The sequence below is a fragment of the Ascaphus truei genome, unplaced genomic scaffold (genome assembly GCF_040206685.1).
Source record: "Ascaphus truei isolate aAscTru1 unplaced genomic scaffold, aAscTru1.hap1 HAP1_SCAFFOLD_394, whole genome shotgun sequence".
Taxonomy (NCBI): Eukaryota; Metazoa; Chordata; class Amphibia; order Anura; family Ascaphidae; genus Ascaphus; species Ascaphus truei.
The window spans coordinates 280,001-300,877 of NW_027456724.1; the positions used below are offsets into that span (position 1 = coordinate 280,001).

Genomic DNA, 20,877 nt, shown 5'->3' on the forward strand with positions numbered 1-20,877 from the left:
GGCCGGAGAATGTGGTAGGTGCCGGTCCGCGTGCGGGCGCTGTGTGGCGCTCAGCTCTGTCCCGGGAATGTGGGAGGTGCCGGTCCGCGTGCGGGCGCTGTGCGGCGCTCACCTCTGTCCCGGGAATGTGGTAGGTGCCGGTCCGCGTGCGGGCGCTGTGCGGCGCGCACCTCTGTCCCGGGAATGTGGTAGGTGCCGGTCCGCGTGCGGGCGCGGTGCGGCGCTCAGCTCTGTCCCGGGAATGTGGTAGGTGCCGGTCCGCGTGCGGGCGCTGTGCGGCGCTCACCTCTGTCCCGGGAATGTGGTAGGTGCCGGTCCGCGTGCGGGCGCAGTGCGGCGCTCAGCTCTGTCCCGAGAATGTGGTAGGTGCCGGTCCACGTGCGGGCGCTGTGCGGCGCTCACCTCTGTCCCGGGAATGTGGTAGGTGCCGGTCCGCGTGCGGGTGCTGTGCGGCGCTCACCTCTGTCCCGGGAATGAGGTAGGTGCCGGTCCGCGTGCGGGCGCTGTGCGGCGCTCACCTCTGTCCCGGGAATGAGGTAGGTGCCGGTCCGCGTGCGGGCGCGGTGCGGCGCTCACCTCTGTCCCGGGAATGAGGTAGGTGCCGGTCCGCGTGCGGGCGCTGTGCGGCACTCACCTCTGTCCCGGGAATGTGGTAGGTGCCGGTCCGCGTGCGGGCGCTGTGCGGCGCTCACCTCTGTCCCGGGAATGTGGTAGGTGCCGGTCCGCGTGCGGGCGCTGTGCGGCGCTCACCTCTGTCCCGGGAATGTGGTAGGTGCCGGTCCGCGTGCGGGCGCGGTGCGGCGCTCACCTCTGTCCCGGGAATGTGGTAGGTGCCGGTCCGCGTGCGGGCGCTGTGCGGCGCTCACCTCTGTCCCGGGAATGTGGTAGGTGCCGGTCCGCGTGCGGGCGCTGTGCGGCGCTCACCTCTGTCCCGGGAATGAGGTAGGTGCCGGTCCGCGTGCGGGCGCTGTGCGGCGCTCACCTCTGTCCCGGGAATGTGGTAGGTGCCGGTCCGCGTGCGGGCGCGGCGCTCACCTCTGTCCCGGGAATGTGGTAGGTGCCGGTCCGCGTGCGGGCGCTGTGCGGCGCTCACCTCTGTCCCGGGAATGTGGTAGGTGCCGGTCCGCGTGTGTGCGCGGTGCGGCGCTCACCTCTGTCCCGGGAATGTGGTAGGTGCCGGTCCGCGTGTGTGCGCGGTGCGGCGCTCACCTCTGTCCCGGGAATGTGGTAGGTGCCGGTCCGCGTGCGGGCGCTGTGCGGCGCTCACCTCTGTCCCGGGAATGTGGTAGGTGCCGGTCCGCGTGCGGGCGCTGTGCGGCGCTCACCTCTGTCCCGGGAATGTGGTAGGTGCCGGTCCGCGTGCGGGCGCTGTGCGGCGCTCACCTCTGTCCCGGGAATGTGGTAGGTGCCGGTCCGCGTGCGGACGCTGTGCGGCGCTCACCTCTGTCCCGGGAATGTGGTAGGTGCCGGTCCGCGTGCGGGCGCTGTGCGGCGCTCACCTCTGTCCCGGGAATGTGGTAGGTGCCGGTCCGCGTGCGGGCGCTGTGCGGCGCTCACCTCTGTCCCGGGAATGTGGTAGGTGCCGGTCCGCGTGCGGGCGCTGTGCGGCGCTCACCTCTGTCCCGGGAATGTGGTAGGTGCCGGTCCGCGTGCAGACGCTGTGCGGCGCTCACCTCTGTCCCGGGAATGTGGGAGGTGCCGGTCCGCGTGCGGGCGCGGTGCGGCGCTCACCTCTGTCCCGGGAATGTGGTAGGTGCCGGTCCGTGTGCGGGCGCTGTGCGGCGCTCACCTCTGTCCCGGGAATGTGGTAGGTGCCGGTCCGCGTGTGGGCGCTGTGCGGCGCTCACCTCTGTCCCGGGAATGTGGTAGGTGCCGGTCCGCGTGCGGGCGCTGTGCGGCGCTCACCTCTGTCCCGGGAATGTGGTAGGTGCCGGTCCGCGTGCGGACGCTGTGCGGCGCTCACCTCTGTCCCGGGAATGTGGTAGGTGCCGGTCCGCGTGTGGGCGCTGTGCGGCGCTCACCTCTGTCCCGGGAATGTGGTAGGTGCCGGTCCGCGTGCAGACGCTGTGCGGCGCTCACCTCTGTCCCGGGAATGTGGGAGGTGCCGGTCCGCGTGCGGACGCTGTGCGGCGCTCACCTCTGTCCCGGGAATGTGGTAGGTGCCGGTCCGCGTGCGGGCGCTGTGCGGCGCTCACCTCTGTCCCGGGAATGTGGTAGGTGCCGGTCCGCGTGCGGGCGCTGTGCGGCGCGCACCTCTGTCCCGGGAATGTGGTAGGTGCCGGTCCGCGTGCGGGCGCTGTGCGGCGCTCACCTCTGTCCCGGGAATGTGGTAGGTGCCGGTCCGCGTGCGGGCGCTGTGCGGCGCTCACCTCTGTCCCGGGAATGTGGTAGGTGCCGGTCCGCGTGTGGGCGCGGTGCGGCGCTCACCTCTGTCCCGGGAATGTGGTAGGTGCCGGTCCGCGTGCGGGCGCTGTGCGGCGCTCACCTCTGTCCCGGGAATGTGGGAGGTGCCGGTCCGCGTGCGGACGCTGTGCGGCGCTCACCTCTGTCCCGGGAATGTGGGAGGTGCCGGTCCGCGTGCGGACGCTGTGCGGCGCTCACCTCTGTCCCGGGAATGTGGTAGGTGCCGGTCCGCGTGCGGGCGCTGTGCGGCGCTCACCTCTGTCCCGGGAATGTGGTAGGTGCCGGTCCGCGTGCGGGCGCTGTGCGGCGCTCACCTCTGTCCCGGGAATGTGGTAGGTGCCGGTCCGCGTGCGGACGCTGTGCGGCGCTCACCTCTGTCCCGGGAATGTGGTAGGTGCCGGTCCGCGTGCGGGCGCTGTGCGGCGCTCACCTCTGTCCCGGGAATGTGGTAGGTGCCGGTCCGCGTGCGGGCGCGGTGCGGCGCTCACCTCTGTCCCGGGAATGTGGTAGGTGCCGGTCCGCGTGCGGGCGCTGTGCGGCGCTCACCTCTGTCCCGGGAATGTGGTAGGTGCCGGTCCGCGTGCGGGCGCGGTGCGGCGCTCACCTCTGTCCCGGGAATGTGGGAGGTGCCGGTCCGCGTGCGAGCGCTGTGCTGCGCTCACCTCTGTCCCGGGAATGTGGTAGGTGCCGGTCCGCGTGCGGGCGCTGTGCGGCGCTCACCTCTGTCCCGGGAATGTGGTAGGTGCCGGTCCGCGTGCGGGCGCTGTGCGGCGCTCACCTCTGTCCCGGGAATGTGGGAGGTGCCGGTCCGCGTGCGGGCGCTGTGCGGCGCTCACCTCTGTCCCGGGAATGTGGTAGGTGCCGGTCCGCGTGCGGACGCTGTGCGGCGCTCACCTCTGTCCCGGGAATGTGGTAGGTGCCGGTCCGCGTGCGGACGCTGTGCGGCGATCACCTCTGTCCCGGGAATGTGGTAGGTGCCGGTCCGCGTGCGGGCGCGGTGCGGCGCTCACCTCTGTCCCGGGAATGTGGTAGGTGCCGGTCCGCGTGCGGGCGCTGTGCGGCGCTCACCTCTGTCCCGGGAATGTGGTAGGTGCCGGTCCGCGTGCGGGCGCGGTGCGGCGCTCACCTCTGTCCCGGGAATGTGGTAGGTGCCGGTCCGCGTGCCGGCGCTGTGCGGCGCTCACCTCTGTCCCGGGAATGTGGTAGGTGCCGGTCCGCGTGCGGGCGCTGTGCGGCGCTCACCTCTGTCCCGGGAATGTGGTAGGTGCCGGTCCGCGTGCGGACGCTGTGCGGCGCTCACCTCTGTCCCGGGAATGTGGTAGGTGCCGGTCCGCGTGCGGGCGCTGTGCGGCGCTCACCTCTGTCCCGGGAATGTGGTAGGTGCCGGTCCGCGTGCGGGCGCTGTGCGGCGCTCACCTCTGTCCCGGGAATGTGGTAGGTGCCGGTCCGCGTGCGGGCGCTGTGCGGCGCTCACCTCTGTCCCGGGAATGTGGTAGGTGCCGGTCCGCGTGTGGGCGCTGTGCGGCTCGCACCTCTGTCCCGGGAATGTGGTAGGTGCCGGTCCGCGTGCGGGCGCTGTGCGGCGCTCACCTCTGTCCCGGGAATGTGGTAGGTGCCGGTCCGCGTGTGGGCGCGGTGCGGCGCTCACCTCTGTCCCGGGAATGTGGGAGGTGCCGGTCCGCGTGCGGACGCTGTGCGGCGCTCACCTCTGTCCCGGGAATGTGGTAGGTGCCGGTCCGCGTGCGGGCGCTGTGCGGCGCTCACCTCTGTCCCGGGAATGTGGTAGGTGCCGGTCCGCGTGCGGGCGCTGTGCGGCGCGCACCTCTGTCCCGGGAATGTGGTAGGTGCCGGTCCGCGTGCGGGCGCTGTGCGGCGCTCACCTCTGTCCCGGGAATGTGGTAGGTGCCGGTCCGCGTGCGGACGCTGTGCGGCGCTCACCTCTGTCCCGGGAATGTGGTAGGTGCCGGTCCGCGTGCGGGCGCTGTGCGGCGCTCACCTCTGTCCCGGGAATGTGGTAGGTGCCGGTCCGCGTGCGGGCACTGTGCGGCGCTCACCTCTGTCCCGGGAATGTGGTAGGTGCCGGTCCGCGTGCGGGCGCTGTGCGGCGCTCACCTCTGTCCCGGGAATGTGGTAGGTGCCGGTCCGCGTGCGGGCGCTGTGCGGCGCTCACCTCTGTCCCGGGAATGTGGGAGGTGCCGGTCCGCGTGCGGACGCTGTGCGGCGCTCACCTCTGTCCCGGGAATGTGGGAGGTGCCGGTCCGCGTGCGGACGCTGTGCGGCGCTCACCTCTGTCCCGGGAATGTGGTAGGTGCCGGTCCGCGTGCGGGCGCTGTGCGGCGCTCACCTCTGTCCCGGGAATGTGGTAGGTGCCGGTCCGCGTGCGGGCGCTGTGCGGCGCGCACCTCTGTCCCGGGAATGTGGTAGGTGCCGGTCCGCGTGCGGGCGCTGTGCGGCGCTCACCTCTGTCCCGGGAATGTGGTAGGTGCCGGTCCGCGTGCGGACGCTGTGCGGCGCTCACCTCTGTCCCGGGAATGTGGTAGGTGCCGGTCCGCGTGCGGGCGCTGTGCGGCGCTCACCTCTGTCCCGGGAATGTGGTAGGTGCCGGTCCGCGTGCGGGCACTGTGCGGCGCTCACCTCTGTCCCGGGAATGTGGTAGGTGCCGGTCCGCGTGCGGGCGCTGTGCGGCGCTCACCTCTGTCCCGGGAATGTGGTAGGTGCCGGTCCGCGTGCGGGCGCTGTGCGGCGCTCACCTCTGTCCCGGGAATGAGGTAGGTGCCGGTCCGCGTGCGGGCGCTGTGCGGCGCTCACCTCTGTCCCGGGAATGTGGTAGGTGCCGGTCCGCGTGCGGGCGCTGTGCGGCGCTCACCTCTGTCCCGGGAATGTGGTAGGTGCCAGTCCGCGTGCGGGCGCTGTGCGGCGCTCACCTCTGTCCCGGGAATGTGGTAGGTGCCGGTCCGCGTGCGGGCGCGGTGCGGCGCTCACCTCTGTCCCGGGAATGTGGTAGGTGCCGGTCCGCGTGCGTGCGCTGTGCGGCGCTCACCTCTGTCCCGGGAATGTGGTAGGTGCCAGTCCGCGTGCGGGCGCTGTGCGGCGCTCACCTCTGTCCCGGGAATGTGGTAGGTGCCGGTCCGCGTGCGGGCGCTGTGCGGCGCTCACCTCTGTCCCGGGAATGTGGTAGGTGCCGGTCCGCGTGCGGGCGCGGTGCGGCGCTCACCTCTGTCCCGGGAATGTGGTAGGTGCCGGTCCGCGTGCGGGCGCTGTGCGGCACTCACCTCTGTCCCGGGAATGTGGTAGGTGCCGGTCCGCGTGCGGGCGCTGTGCGGCGCTCACCTCTGTCCCGGGAATGTGGTAGGTGCCGGTCCGCGTGCGGGCGCTGTGCGGCGCGCACCTCTGTCCCGGGAATGTGGTAGGTGCCGGTCCGCGTGCGGGCGCTGTGCGGCGCTCACCTCTGTCCCGGGAATGTGGTAGGTGCCGGTCCGCGTGCGGGCGCGGTGCTGTGCGGCGCTCACCTCTGTCCCGGGAATGTGGTAGGTGCCGGTCCGTGTGTGGGCGCTGTGCGGCGCTCACCTCTGTCCCGGGAATGTGGTAGGTGCCGGTCCGCGTGCGGGCGCTGTGCGGCACTCACCTCTGTCCCGGGAATGTGGTAGGTGCCGGTCCGCGTGCGGGCGCTGTGCGGCGCTCACCTCTGTCCCGGGAATGTGGTAGGTGCCGGTCCGCGTGCGGGCGCTGTGCGGCGCTCACCTCTGTCCCGGGAATGTGGTAGGTGCCGGTCCGTGTGCGGGCGCTGTGCGGCGCTCACCTCTGTCCCGGGAATGTGGTAGGTGCCGGTCCGCGTGCGGGCGCTGTGCGGCGCTCACCTCTGTCCCGGGAATGTGGTAGGTGCCGGTCCGTGTGCGGGCGCTGTGCGGCGCTCACCTCTGTCCCGGGAATGTGGTAGGTGCCTGTCCGCGTGCGGGCGCTGTGCGGCGCTCACCTCTGTCCCGGGAATGTGGTAGGTGCCGGTCCGCGTGCGGGCGCTGTGCGGCGCTCACCTCTGTCCCGGGAATGTGGTAGGTGCCGGTCCGCGTGCGGGCGCTGTGCGGCGCTCACCTCTGTCCCGGGAATGTGGTAGGTGCCAGTCCGCGTGCGGACGCTGTGCGGCACTCACCTCTGTCCCGGGAATGATAGTCTCATAGATGTTTGGTGGAGGGACGTATGCGTTCTCGTATATGTGAGCAGTGGGGGGGCCTGTTACCACATCGGGGGCTCCTGGGAACAAAACAAAAATACAACTAGATTAGAGTGTAAGCTCTGTGATACAGGGACAAACATGTACAGTGCTGTGCGCACTGTCAGCGGTATATCAGAGAAGCTCTGTGATACAGGGACACACATGTACAGTGCTGTGCGCACTGTCAGCTGTATATCAGAGCTCTGTGATACAGGGACACACATGTACAGTGCTGTGCGCACTGTCAGCTGTATATCAGAGCTCTGTGATACAGGGACACGCATGTACAGTGCTGTGCGCACTGTCAGCGGTATATCAGAGCTCTGTGATACAGGGACACTCATGTACAGTGCTGTGCGCACTGTCAGCGGTATATCAGAGCTCTGTGATACAGGGACAGACATGTACAGTGCTGTGCGCACTGCCAGCGGTATATCAGAGCTCTGTGATACAGGGACACACATGTACAGTGCTGTGCGCACTGTCAGCGGTATATCAGAGCTCTGTGATACAGGGACAGACATTTACAGTGCTGTGCGCACTGTCAGCGGTATATCAGAGCTCTGTGATACAGGGACAGACATGTACAGTGCTGTGCGCACTGCCAGCGGTATATCAGAGCTCTGTGATACAGGGACAGACATTTACAGTGCTGTGCGCACTGTCAGCGGTATATCAGAGCTCTGTGATACAGGGACAGACATGTACAGTGATGTGCGCACTGCCAGCGGTATATCAGAGCTCTGTGATACAGGGACACACATGTACAGTGCTGTGCGCACTGCCAGCGGTATATCAGAGAAGCTCTGTGATACAGGGACACACATGTACAGTGCTGTGCGCACTGTCAGCTGTATATCAGAGCTCTGTGATACAGGGACACACATGTACAGTGCTGTGCGCACTGTCAGCGGTATATCAGAGCTCTGTGATACAGGGACAGACATGTACAGTGCTGTGCGCACTGCCAGCGGTATATCAGAGCTCTGTGATACAGGGACAGACATGTACAGTGCTGTGCGCACTGTCAGCGGTATATCAGAGCTCTGTGATACAGGGACACACATGTACAGTGCTGTGCGCACTGTCAGCGGTATATCAGAGCTCTGTGATACAGGGACACACATGTACAGTGCTGTGCGCACTGTCAGCGGTATATCAGAGCTCTGTGATACAGGGACAGACATGTACAGTGCTGTGCGCACTGTCAGCGATATATCAGAGCTCTGTGATACAGGGACACACATGTACAGTGCTGTGCGCACTGCCAGCGGTATATCAGAGCTCTGTGATACAGGGACAGACATGTACAGTGCTGTGCGCACTGTCAGCGATATATCAGAGCTCTGTGATACAGGGACACACATGTACAGCGCTGTGCGCACTGCCAGCGGTATATCAGAGCTCTGTGATACAGGGACAGACATGTACAGTGCTGTGCGCACTGTCAGCGGTATATCAGAGCTCTGTGATTCAGGGACAGACATGTACAGTGCTGTGCGCACTATCAGCGGTATATCAGAGCTCTGTGATACAGGGACACACATGTACAGTGCTGTGCGCACTATCAGCGGTATATCAGAGCTCTGTGATACAGGGACAGACATGTACAGTGCTGTGCGCACTGTCAGCGGTATATCAGAGAAGCTCTGTGATACAGGGACACACATGTACAGTGCTGTGCGCACTGTCAGCGGTATATCAGAGCTCTGTGATACAGGGCCAGACATGTACAGTGCTGTGCGCACTGCCAGCGGTATATCAGAGCTCTGTGATACAGGGACACACATGTACAGCGCTGTGCGCACTATCAGCGGTATATCAGAGCTCTGTGATACAGGGACACACATGTACAGTGCTGTGCGCACTGTCAGCGGTATATCAGAGCTCTGTGATACAGGGACAGACATGTACAGTGCTGTGCGCACTGCCAGCGGTATATCAGAGCTCTGTGATACAGGGACAGACATGTACAGCGCTGTGCGCACTGTCAGCGGTATATCAGAGCTCTGTGATACAGGGACACACATGTACAGTGCTGTGCGCACTGCCAGCGGTATATCAGAGCTCTGTGATACAGGGACAGACATGTACAGTGCTGTGCGCACTGTCAGCGATATATCAGAGCTCTGTGATACAGGGACAGACATGTACAGCGCTGTGCGCACTGTCAGCGGTATATCAGAGCTCTGTGATACAGGGACAGACATGTACAGTGCTGTGCGCACTGTCAGCGATATATCAGAGCTCTGTGATACAGGGACAGACATGTACAGTGCTGTGCGCACTGTCAGCGGTATATCAGAGCTCTGTGATACAGGGACACACATGTACAGTGCTGTGCGCACTGCCAGCGGTATATCAGAGCTCTGTGATACAGGGACACACATGTACAGTGCTGTGCGCACTGTCAGCGGTATATCAGAGAAGCTCTGTGATACAGGGACACACATGTACAGTGCTGTGCGCACTGCCAGCGGTATATCAGAGCTCTGTGATACAGGGACACACATGTACAGTGCTGTGCGCACTGTCAGCGGTATATCAGAGCTCTGTGATACAGGGACAAACATGTACAGTGCTGTGCGCACTGTCAGCGGTATATCAGAGCTCTGTGATACAGGGACACACATGTACAGTGCTGTGCGCACTGTCAGCGGTATATCAGAGCTCTGTGATACAGGGACAGACATGTACAGCGCTGTGCGCACTGCCAGCGGTATGTCAGAGCTCTGTGATACAGGGACACACATGTACAGTGCTGTGCGCACTGTCAGCGGTATATCAGAGCTCTGTGATACAGGGACAAACATGTACAGTGCTGTGCGCACTGCCAGCGGTATATCAGAGCTCTGTGATACAGGGACACACATGTACAGTGCTGTGCGCACTGCCAGCGGTATATCAGAGCTCTGTGATACAGGGACAGACATGTACAGTGCTGTGCGCACTGTCAGCGGTATATCAGAGAAGCTCTGTGATACAGGGACAGACATGTACAGTGCTGTGCGCACTGTCAGCGGTATATCAGAGCTCTGTGATACAGGGACAAACATGTACAGTGCTGTGCGCACTGTCAGCGGTATATCAGAGCTCTGTGATACAGGGACAAACATGTACAGTGCTGTGCGCACTGTCAGCGGTATATCAGAGCTCTGTGATACAGGGACACACATGTACAGTGCTGTGCGCACTGTCAGCGGTATATCAGAGCTCTGTGCACTGTCAGCGGTATATCAGAGCTCTGTGATACAGGGACACACATGTACAGTACTGTGCGCACTGTCAGCGGTATATCAGAGATCTGTGATACAGGGACACACATGTACAGCGCTGTGCGCACTGCCAGCGGTATATCAGAGCTCTGTGATACAGGGACACACATGTACAGTGCTGTGCGCACAGCCAGCGGTATATCAGAGCTCTGTGATACAGGGACACACATGTACAGCGCTGTGCGCACAGCCAGCGGTATATCAGAGCTCTGTGATACAGGGACAGACATGTACAGCGCTGTGCGCACTGTCAGCGGTATATCAGAGCTCTGTGATACAGGGACACACATGTACAGCGCTGTGCGCACTGTCAGCGGTATATCAGAGCTCTGTGATACAGGGACACACATGTACAGCGCTGTGCGCACTGTCAGCGGTATATCAGAGCTCTGTGATACAGGGACAGCCATGTACAGTGCTGTGCGCACTGTCAGCGGTATATCAGAGCTCTGTGATACAGGGACACACATGTACAGTGCTGTGCGCACTGCCAGCGGTATATCAGAGCTCTGTGATACAGGGACACACATGTACAGTGCTGTGCGCACTGTCAGCGGTATATCAGAGCTCTGTGATACAGGGACAGACATGTACAGTGCTGTGCGCACTGTCAGCGGTATATCAGAGCTCTGTGATACAGGGACAAACATGTACAGCGCTGTGCGCACTGTCAGCGGTATATCAGAGAAGCTCTGTTGATATCTGTGGCACCAGCACTGGCGTTATTTTACCTGCTGAAACAGGACATGCACAAGGTGAGAGACAGCTCACACTCCCAGTAACAGGGACCGCACACCTGCACGCTGACACACCTGCACGCTGACACACCTGCACGCTGACACACCTGCACGCTGACACAGCTGCACGCTGACACACCTGCACACTAAGACACCTGCACGCTGACACACCTGCACGCTGACACACCTGCACGCTGACACACCTGCACGCTGACACACCTGCACGCTGACACACCTGCACGCTGACACACCTGCACACTGAGACACCTGCACACTGACACACCTGCACGCTGACACACCTGCACACTGACGCACCTGCATACTGACGCACCTGCACACTGACACACCTGCACTCTGACACACCTGCACACTGACACACCTGCACACTGACACACCTGCACACTGACACACCTGCACACTGACACACTGACAGACCTGCCCACTAGCTAGAATGCCAGTGTGCTGATGTGCAGCTGGGTCAGTGTGCCGGTGTGTGCCGGTGTGCAGTTCCTTTATCACTGTGCACACTGACACACTGGCACACCTGCACACTGGCACACCTGTAAACTAGCACCCTTTCACACCTGCACACTGACACGCTAGCACACCGGCACACCTGCACACTTTCCCACCTGCACACTGACACACTGACAAACTGGCACACATGCACACCAACACATCTGCACACTGGCACACCTGTAAACTAGCACACTTTCACACCTGCACACTGACACGCTGGCACACCGGCGCACCTGCCCACTTTCCCACCTGCACATTGGCACACATGCACACCGACACATCTGCACACTGGCACACCTGTAAAATGGCACACTTTCACATCTACACACTGACACGCTGGCACACCTGCACACTTTCCCACCTGCACACTGGCATACTGGCACACCGGCATGGTTGCACACTGACAAATTGACACACTGACACACTGACACACTGACACACCTGCACACTTTCACACTGACACACTTGTACACAGGGACACCTTCACACTGGCACACATGCATACTGTGGCACACCGGCACACTGACACACCAACCCACCGGCATACCTGCACACCCGCAAACCTGCACACCTGCACACTGACACACCTGCAAACCAGCACACCTTCACACTAGCACACCTGTACACCGGCACACTGGAACACCTGCACATCTGCACACTGAGACACCTGCACACTGGCACACCTGTACAGTGGCACACCGGCACACTGACACACCAACACACCAGCAAACCTGCTCACCTTCACACCTGCACACTGGAACACCTGCACACCAGCGCACATTCACACTGGCACACCTGTACATCTGCACACTGACCCACCTGCACATTGGCACACCTGTACAGTGGCACACTGGCACACCAGCACACCTTCACACTGGCAAACTGGCACACTGGCACACTGGCACACTGACACACTGGCACACCTGCACACTGGCACACCTGCACAGTCACATGGCACACCTGCACACTGACACACTGGCACACCTGCACACTTGTACACAGGTACACTGTCACACCTGCACAGTCACACGGCACACCTGCACACTTGCACACCTGCACAGTCACACGGCACACCTGTACACTGACACACCTGCACAGTCACACGGCACACCTGCACACTGACACACTGGCACACCTGCACACTTGTACACAGGTACACTGGGACACTGGCACACCTGCACAGTCACACGGCACACCTGCACACTGACACACTGGCACACCTGCACACTGGCACACCTGACAGTCACACAGCACACCTGCACACTGGCACACCTGTATACTGGCACACCTGCACACTGGCACACCTGCACAGTCACACGGCACACCTGCACACTGGCACACCTGTATACTGGCACACCTGCACACTGGCACACCTGCACAGTCAAACGGCACACCTGCACACTGACACACTGGCACACCTGCATGCTGGCACACCAGCACACTGGCACACCAGCACACTGGCACACCTGCACAGTCACACGGCACACCTGCACACTGACACACAGGCACACCTGCATGCTGGCACACCTGCACACTTGTACACAGGTACACTGGGACACTTGCTCACCTACAAGACAGAATGTTACCAAACGGCGCCAGCGGAAATAAGATTGAACACAATATTAAATGTTAATGTGAGAAACAATGTCAGTGTCCGATACTACCAGAAAATCCTTGTTAAATTGCAATAGCGGGTGAGTCCAAACACATGGTTACTCCAACGGTGGTCAATTCAGGGGTAGGAGCGGAAGGATCCGTGAAACGCGTAGGGTGGAGCTTGCCCTATCCACACATGTGCATCAAACAGAGGTGCATCTGTGTGCACTCTTTCCAAAAAGGTAAACAAAGAAAATGTTTCTAAGTCCAGCTTATTCTGCACCTGCCTTTAGCTGGTGCGTTTTTCTGGCGCGTTTTTCTGGCGCGTTTTTAAAGCACAATTTACTTAGAGTTGCTTAGTAAATCCCAAGTACTGGCAAAAATCGGCGCATTTGCCTGATTCGGCGCATTTTGTGCGCAGGGCAGAACAAATGCCTTTTAAGGGCGATAAAGCGCTGTTATCACAGCTTAGTGACCCGCAGTCGGACTTAAAGGGCACTTTGCGCTCTTAAAGCCACTTATCGGAGCTTAGTGAATCGGCCCCAATGTGGTGTGTCCTGTGTGATAGTGTGTGATATTGTGTGTTATAGTGTGAGATATTGTGTGTGATAGTGTGTGATATTGTGTGTGATATTGTGTGTGATAGTGTGTGTGATATTGTGTGTGATAGTGTGAGATATTGTGTGTGATATTGTGTGATATTGTGTGTGATATTGTGTGTGATAGTGTGAGATATTGTGTGTGATAGTGTGTGAGATATTGTGTGTGATATTGTGTGATATTGTGTGTGATATTGTGTGTGATAGTGTGAGATATTGTGTGTGATAGTGTGTGAGATATTGTGTGTGATAGTGTGAGATATTGTGTGTGATATTGTGTGATATTGTGTGTGATATTGTATGTGATAGTGTGAGATATTGTGTGTGATAGTGTGTGTGATATTGTGTGTGATATTATGTGATATTGTGTGTGATATTGTTTGTGATAGTGTGTGGTATTGTGTGTGATAGTGTGAGATATTGTGTGTGATATTGTGTGTGATATTGTGTGTGATATTGTGTGTGATAGTGTGAGATATTGTGTGATATTGTGTGATATTGTGTGTGATATTGTGTGTGATAGTGTGAGATATTGTGTGTGATATTGTGTGTGATATTGTGTGTGATAGTGTGAGTGATATTATGTGAGATATTGTGTGTGATATTATGTGTGATAGTGTGTGTGATATTGTGTGTGATATTGTGTGTGATAATGTGTGTGATATTGTGTGTGATATTGTGTGATACTGTGTGTGATATTGTGTGATACTGTGTGTGATATTGTGTGTGATATTGTGTGTGATATTGGGTGTGATATTATGTGTGATATTGTGTGTGATATTGTATGTGATAGTGTGAGTGATATTATGTGATATTGTGTGTGATAGTGTGTGGTATTGTGTGTGATATTGTGTGATAGTGTGAGATATTGTGTGTGATATTGTGTGTGATATTGTGTGTGATATTGTATGTGATAGTGTGTGATATTGTGTGTGATAGTGTGAGATATTGTGTGTGATATTGTGTGTGATAGTGTGAGTGATATTATGTGATATTGTGTGTGATAGTGTGTGGTATTGTGTGTGATATTGTGTGATAGTGTGAGATATTGTGTGTGATATTGTGTGTGATATTGTGTGTGATATTGTATGTGATAGTGTGTGATATTGTGTGTGATAGTGTGTGATATTGTGTGTGATACTGTGTGTGATAGTGTGTGTGATAGTATGTGATATTGTGTGTGATATTGTATGTGATAGTGTGTGATATTGTGTGTGATACTGTGTGTGATAGTGTGTGATATTGTATGTGATAGTGTGTGATATAGTGTGTGATATAGTGTGTGATAGCGTGTGATATAGTGTGTGATATAGTGTGTGTGATATTGTGTGTGATATTGTGTGTGAGAGTGTGTGATAGTGTGTGTGATAGTGTGTGATATTGTGTGATATTGTGTGTGATAGTGTGTGATATGTGTGATATTGTGTGTGATAGTGTGTGATACTGTGTGATAGTGTGTGATATAGTGTGTGATATAGTGTGTGATAGCGTGTGATATAGTGTGTGATATAGTGTGTGTGATATTGTGTGTGATATTGTGTGTGAGAGTGTGTGATAGTGTGTGTGATAGTGTGTGATATTGTGTGATATTGTGTGTGATAGTGTGTGATATGTGTGATATTGTGTGTGATAGTGTGTGATACTGTGTGATAGTGTGTGATACTGTGTGATACTGTGTGATATTGTGTGTGATAGTGTGTGTGATATTGTGTGTGATACTGTGTGATAGTGTGTGATATTGTGTGATATTGTGTGTGATAGTGTGTGTGATATTGTGTGTGATAGTGTGTGATACTGTGTGATACTGTGTGATAGTGTGTGTGATATTGTGTGATATTGTGTGTGATATTGTGTGTGATATTGTGTGTGATACTGTGTGATAGTGTGTGTGATAGTGTGTGATATAGTGTGTGATATTGTGTGTGATATTGTGTGTGATATTGTGTGTGATATTGTGTGTGATATTTTGTGATACTGTGTGTGATACTGTGTGTGATATTGTGTGATACTGTGTGTGATATTGTGTGTGATATTGTGTGATACTGTGTGTGATATTGTGTGTGATATTGTGTGATACTGTGTGTGATATTGTGTGTGATATTGTGTGATATTGTGTGATACTGTGTGTGATATTGTGTGTGATATTGTGTGATACTGTGTGTGATATTGTGTGTGAATTGTGTGTGATATTGTGTGATACTGTGTGTGATATTGTGTGATACTGTGTGTGATACTGTGTGTGATATAGTGTGTGATATAGTGTGTGATACTGTGTGTGATACTGTGTGATATTGTGTGTGATATTGTGTGATACTGTGTGTGATATTGTGTGTGATATTGTGTGTGATATGTGTGATACTGTGTGTGATATTGTGTGTGATATTGTGTCTGATATGGTGTGTGATATTGTGTGATACTGTGTTTGTAATACCAGGGTAGATCTGTGAGTTACTCAGACGCTGCTGTTTGGGCTTATTCTTGTGTTGTTATTATTAGAGTTTGGGTGGTTGTAATAAAGGGGATTATTTAATAATATTGATTTCTCTCGTGCAGCCTTTTTATGGTACACACTCCTGTGATGTATATTATTATATTACTGATATTACACACATATTACACTGCCCCCTGCAGCAGAGAGGCGGGGGAGGGGAGGGGGGATAAAAGGGGGGAGGGAAGGGGGGAGAGAGGGGGAGGGAAGGGGAAGGGAGCGGCTTCAGCCCCATTCTGAGTAACGGGGAGATAATTGTTCAAAGAGCAAGACCTGGAGGTTTGCAACAGACTACAGAACTTGGGGACACCATTCAAAGGGTGATAAGCCTCTCCCTGGGGCATCTAGGCCCTGTATCACCCCCCCCCCCAAGGGCCTGGAACCGCTGCCAGAGACCCCTCTGTGTAAATTGTAGGGTGTTTATATACTTCCGCGTTCTTTTGCTGCTGTTACCCCTTGTGTGTACAGTATTAGTTTAATACCTCTCTTGCAGTGACGGAGTGCCAGCCCCCGTGGTTCTTTGTACTTTATTACGATGTGCAATGTAACCTTTGGTGGTATTTTGCTAGTGTACCCACTGGGAACTCTGTGACCCCTGCATTGGCGGAGGTCTCATTGTCCCCAGAAGCCCCTGGGTAAGTGTGTATTGTACATGGGGCTGCTGCGGTTTGGGGTATTCTGGTCAAGTTCTTGCAGTGTGTTCTGGGAGCCCTGACACCCCCGAGATAGCAGAAGTCCCATCGTCTCCAGATCCCGGCAGAGCAAAGTACCAGGTTGTGGCTCCCCCTGAGAGCTATAAGACCACCGCGCTTGGGTGGTTCCCGGTAGAGCCTGTGGTTACCAGGAGAGGGTAGGAGGTGCCTCAGATATAAGAGCGTAGCCGGTTGGTGTAGGTGTGAGGCTGGGATTATTTTTGTGGGTTTGGGGAACCTTTATGCCATGGGGTGGGATTCCCTTTCTGTTACTACACCAAGGCACTTTCCCAGCTGGTCCAGTCTGGTAACACTCGGTGTGCCAATGACCTTCTCCATTTTAGGTACTGGCAGTCTGGTGTTATATCACACTCGATCCAACTTATCAAACAATCAGTAACAGTTTGGGGTGAAGGCATCCCCGCTGGGAACTCACCCTTATTGTTCTTCCTACGGAGGATGAGGACGATGGTGAGAGGGACCAGAGTCACAACAGCCAGAACAGAGATCACAATGCCAGCTATAGCACCAGGAGAGAGGGTCCCACCACCGGGCACTGAGGGGGGAGAGAGGAGTGTCATGGGGTGTGAGAGACTTGTAGTCATTGGTTAGAGACTGGAGACACTCAGGCAGGAGGTCCAAGGGGTCTCTGCTGTCTGTGTTTGGGGGTCTCTCCTATCTCTCTATATTTGGGGGTGTTTGCTGTCTTGCTTCCTGTTCAAGGGTCTATCCCATTTCTGTGTTTAAGGGTCTCCTCTCTCTCTGTGTTTGGGGGATCTCTCCTGTCTGTGTATGGCGGTCTCTCCTGTCTGTGTTTGGGGGTCTCTCCTGTCTCGCCCTGTGTATGGGGGTCTCTTCAGTCTAGCCCTGTGTTTGGGGGTCTCTCCAGTCTCACCCTGTGTTTGGGGGTCTCTCCAGTCTCGCCCTGTGTTTGGGGGATCTCTCCTGTCTGTGTTTGGGGGATCTCTCCTCTCTCGCTGTGTTTGGGGGTCTCTCCTGTCTGTGTATGGGGGTCTCTCCAGTCTCGCTCTGTGTTTGGGGGTCTCTCCTGTCTGTGGTTGGGGGTCTCTCCTGTCTGTGTTTGGGGGTCTCTCCAGTCTGTGTATGGGGGATCAGTCAGCACTGTAGCACACGCGCCCGGTGGGAGGGTCGGCGCGTGCACAGCGCTTCACTGTAATCTGAGGTCTGTGGGGAGAGTCAAAAATTGCGACGGGAGGGGGCGTGGCAGGGTTTTTGCGGGGGTGTGGCCATGACCTGCGGCTGGTTTGCCCTCATTGGCTGAACCGCCGGCAGGGGGGGCAACGCCTCCGTCACAAGTTGTGAACACAATCTGCCTGTCTTTTGAATAAATGTTAAGACAGCGCTGGTGCCAAATGCGTGCAAACGCGCGTTCTGGGCCCAGCCCCATTGAGGGGCGGTACTTGTACGCAAAGCGCACGCCGAGCCATGCGCTTAGAACACACTGGGGCCGCCGCCTTAGGCCCGCCCTCATGACGTGTCCCCACGAAGGTCACGCGCAAGCGCCACACCTACCAGATTCGGGCTTCGGCCCCGCCCCTGTGACGCGGTTCGTGACATCACGGAGGACATTCCTAGCACTGATAGGACTACTTGTGCTGCTCTCTCATTGGCTGTCTGATCCTTATATGCTCAGCCGTGTGCTGCTCTCTCATTGGCTGAGCATAGACTTCTGTTTGTGTATCGTGTGCTTGTGGGCAGGCCGAGCGTTACAGTTTGTGTATCGTGTGCTTGCCTCAGCACTCTGCTGCGTTCTTGTCTTGCTTCTTGGTGCCTTGACCCCAGCTGTACCTGGACCCTTGCCTTCTCTGACCCTTGACCTGCTTCCGGACTCCCACCATCTCTCCTTCTGGACCCCGGCTTCGGATAACGACGATTCTACCATCTCCAATCCCAGACCATGGCGAGTATCACATCCAACCTGACCTCTCCTACACTGACCCGGTTACACGACCCATACTCTGCACTCCCAGCGCGGTAACGCGGTTGTAGGTCAGTGGCTACTAACATCCCCACCTCAGCCTCGCAGCGCCTTCCTGTTTGTGGTGAGCACCCATTACAATAGGGGTCTCGTGTTTCTCAGTTTTATGGGTCTCATGTGTTTGGGGGTCTCTCCTGTTTCTCTGTGCTTAGGGGGATCTCTTGGGTCCCTGTGTTTGGGGGTCTCTCCTGGGTCTCTGTGTTTGAGGGTCTGCTGTCTCACTCTGTGTTTGGGGTTTTCTCCTGTTTCGGTCTGTGGATCTCCTGTGTGTTTGGGGATCTCTCCTGGGTCTCTGTGTTTGGGGGTCTCTTCTGTCTCTGTGTTTGGGGGTCTCTCCTGGGTCTCTGTGTTTGGGGATCTCTCCTGTCTCTGTGTTTGGGGATCACTCCTGGGTCCCTGTGTTTGGGGGTCTCTCCTGGGTCCCTGTGTTTGGGGGTCTCTCCTGGGTCTCTGTGTTTGGGGGTTTCTCCTGTCTCTGTGTTTGGGGGTCTCTCCTGGGCCTCTGTGTTTGGGGGTCTCTCTTGCGTCTCTGTGTTTGGGGGTCTCTTCTGTCTCTGTGTTTGGGGATCTCTCCTGTCCCTGTGTTTGGGGGTCTCTCCTGGGTCTCTGTGTTTGGGGGTCTCTCCTGTCTGTGTTTGGGGGTCTCTCCTGTCTCTGTGTTTGGTGATCACTCCTGGGTCCCTGTGTTTGGGGGTCTCTCCTGGGTCTCTGTGTTTGGGGGTCTCTCCTGGGCCTCTGTTTGGGGGTCTCTCCTGTCTCTGTGTTTGGGGGTCTCTCCTGTGGCTCTGTTTTTGGGGATCACTCCTGTGTCTCTGTGTTTGGGGATCACTCCTGTCTCTGTGTTTGGGGATCGCTCCTGGGTCTCTGTATTTGGGGATCTCTTCCATCTCTGTGTTTGGGGATCACTCCTGGGTCTCTGTGTTTGGGGGTCTCTCCTGGGTCTCTGTGTTTGGGGGTCTCTCCTGGGTCCCTGTGTTTGGGGTCTCTCCTGTCTCCGTGTTTGGGGGTCTCTCCTGGGTCTCTGTGTTTGGGGGTCTCTCCTGGGTCTCTGTGTTTGGGGGTCTCTCCTGGGTCCCTGTGTTTGGGGGTCTCCCCTGGGTCCCTGTGTTTTGGGTTCTCTCCTGTCTCTGTGTTTGGGGGTCTCTCCTGGGTCCCTGTGTTTGGGGGTCTCTCCTGGGTCTCTGTGTTTGGGGGTCTCTCCTGTCTCTGTGTTTGGGGATCACTCCTGGATCTCTGTATTTGGGGATCACTCCTGGATCTCGGTGTTTGGAGGTTTCTCCTGTCACTCTGTTGGGGGGTCTCTGGTCTCTGTGTATATTGGTATTTTGGTTCTTGGGGTCTCATTCTTTATTTGGGGGTCTCCTGTCTCTCCTGTGTTTCTGTTCTTGGGGTCTCTCCAGTCTGTGTTTGGGGTCTCTCTGGGTTTGGGTGTCTCTCCCGTCGGTCTGTTTGTGTCTCCTGTCTCTGTGCATGGGGTTCTCTCTGTGTTTGGGGGTCTCACCTGTCTCTGTGCATGGGGTTCTCTCTGTGTTTGGGGGTCTCTCCTGTCTCTGTGCATGGGGTTCTCTCTGTGTTTGGGGGTCTCTCCTGTCTCTGTGCATGGGGTTCTCTCTGTGTTTGGGGGTCTCTCCTGTCTCTGTGCATGGGGTTCTCTCTGTGTTTGGTGGTTTCACCTGTCTGGGTTTGGGGGTCTATCTTGTCTGGGTTTGGGGGTCTCTCCTGTCTGGGTTTGGGGGTCTCTCCTGTCTCTGTACTTGGGGTCTCTCCCGTGTCTCTGTTTGGGGGGTTTCTCCTGTCTCTGTACTTGGGGGTCTCATGTGTATGTGTTTGGGGGTCTCTCCTGTGTCTCTGTTTGGGGGGTTTCTCCTGTCTCTGTACTTGAGGGTCTCATGTGTATGTGTTTGGGGGTCTCCAGTCTCCTGCAGAAGTATTGCAGCTATTCTGCTTTATAGATTGGTAATGGGTCACAGGTGGTGAGTACTCCAGGGGAATTTAAGGGAGTTGCACAAAGGTACAATCATTACACGGGGGGCAATTATCTGAGACAGGGACTGCATCCTTGAAACGTAATCATGTCTGCTACAAGCATGGAGGAAAAGCTTCAGCAATGTTCTTGCAACAAACGGTGCACCTCCATCTTTTGTGCTGTACTATGTCTGTGCCCTCAGCTGGACCATTGATGGGTTAGCCTGCACCAGGATTTAAACTCTGATCATTTGTTGGCAATTGGTTTGCCTCTGTCAACCTGCACATCCCTCTGTATATGGAGATCTCTCCTGTGTCTCTATATATGGGGGTCTCTGCAATATCTATAATTAGGGGGGAGTCTCATCTTGTTGCGTTAGGGAGTTTGTGTAGT

General features: G+C 57.1%; 1 protein-coding gene across 1 annotated transcript in view; it reads right to left on the minus strand.

The window, feature by feature from the left end:
- The window catches only part of LOC142483923 (cell adhesion molecule CEACAM1-like), a 100,782-nt gene that overhangs the window by 30,876 nt on the left and 49,029 nt on the right, over positions 1-20,877 (minus strand). Inside the window, exons 6-7 of the mRNA XM_075583846.1 lie at positions 16,956-17,075; positions 6,551-6,651 (exon numbers count right to left, since the gene is read on the minus strand). Of these exons, the coding sequence (XP_075439961.1) occupies positions 6,551-6,651; positions 16,956-17,075 (221 nt within the window). The remainder of the gene's footprint in view (positions 1-6,550; positions 6,652-16,955; positions 17,076-20,877) is intronic.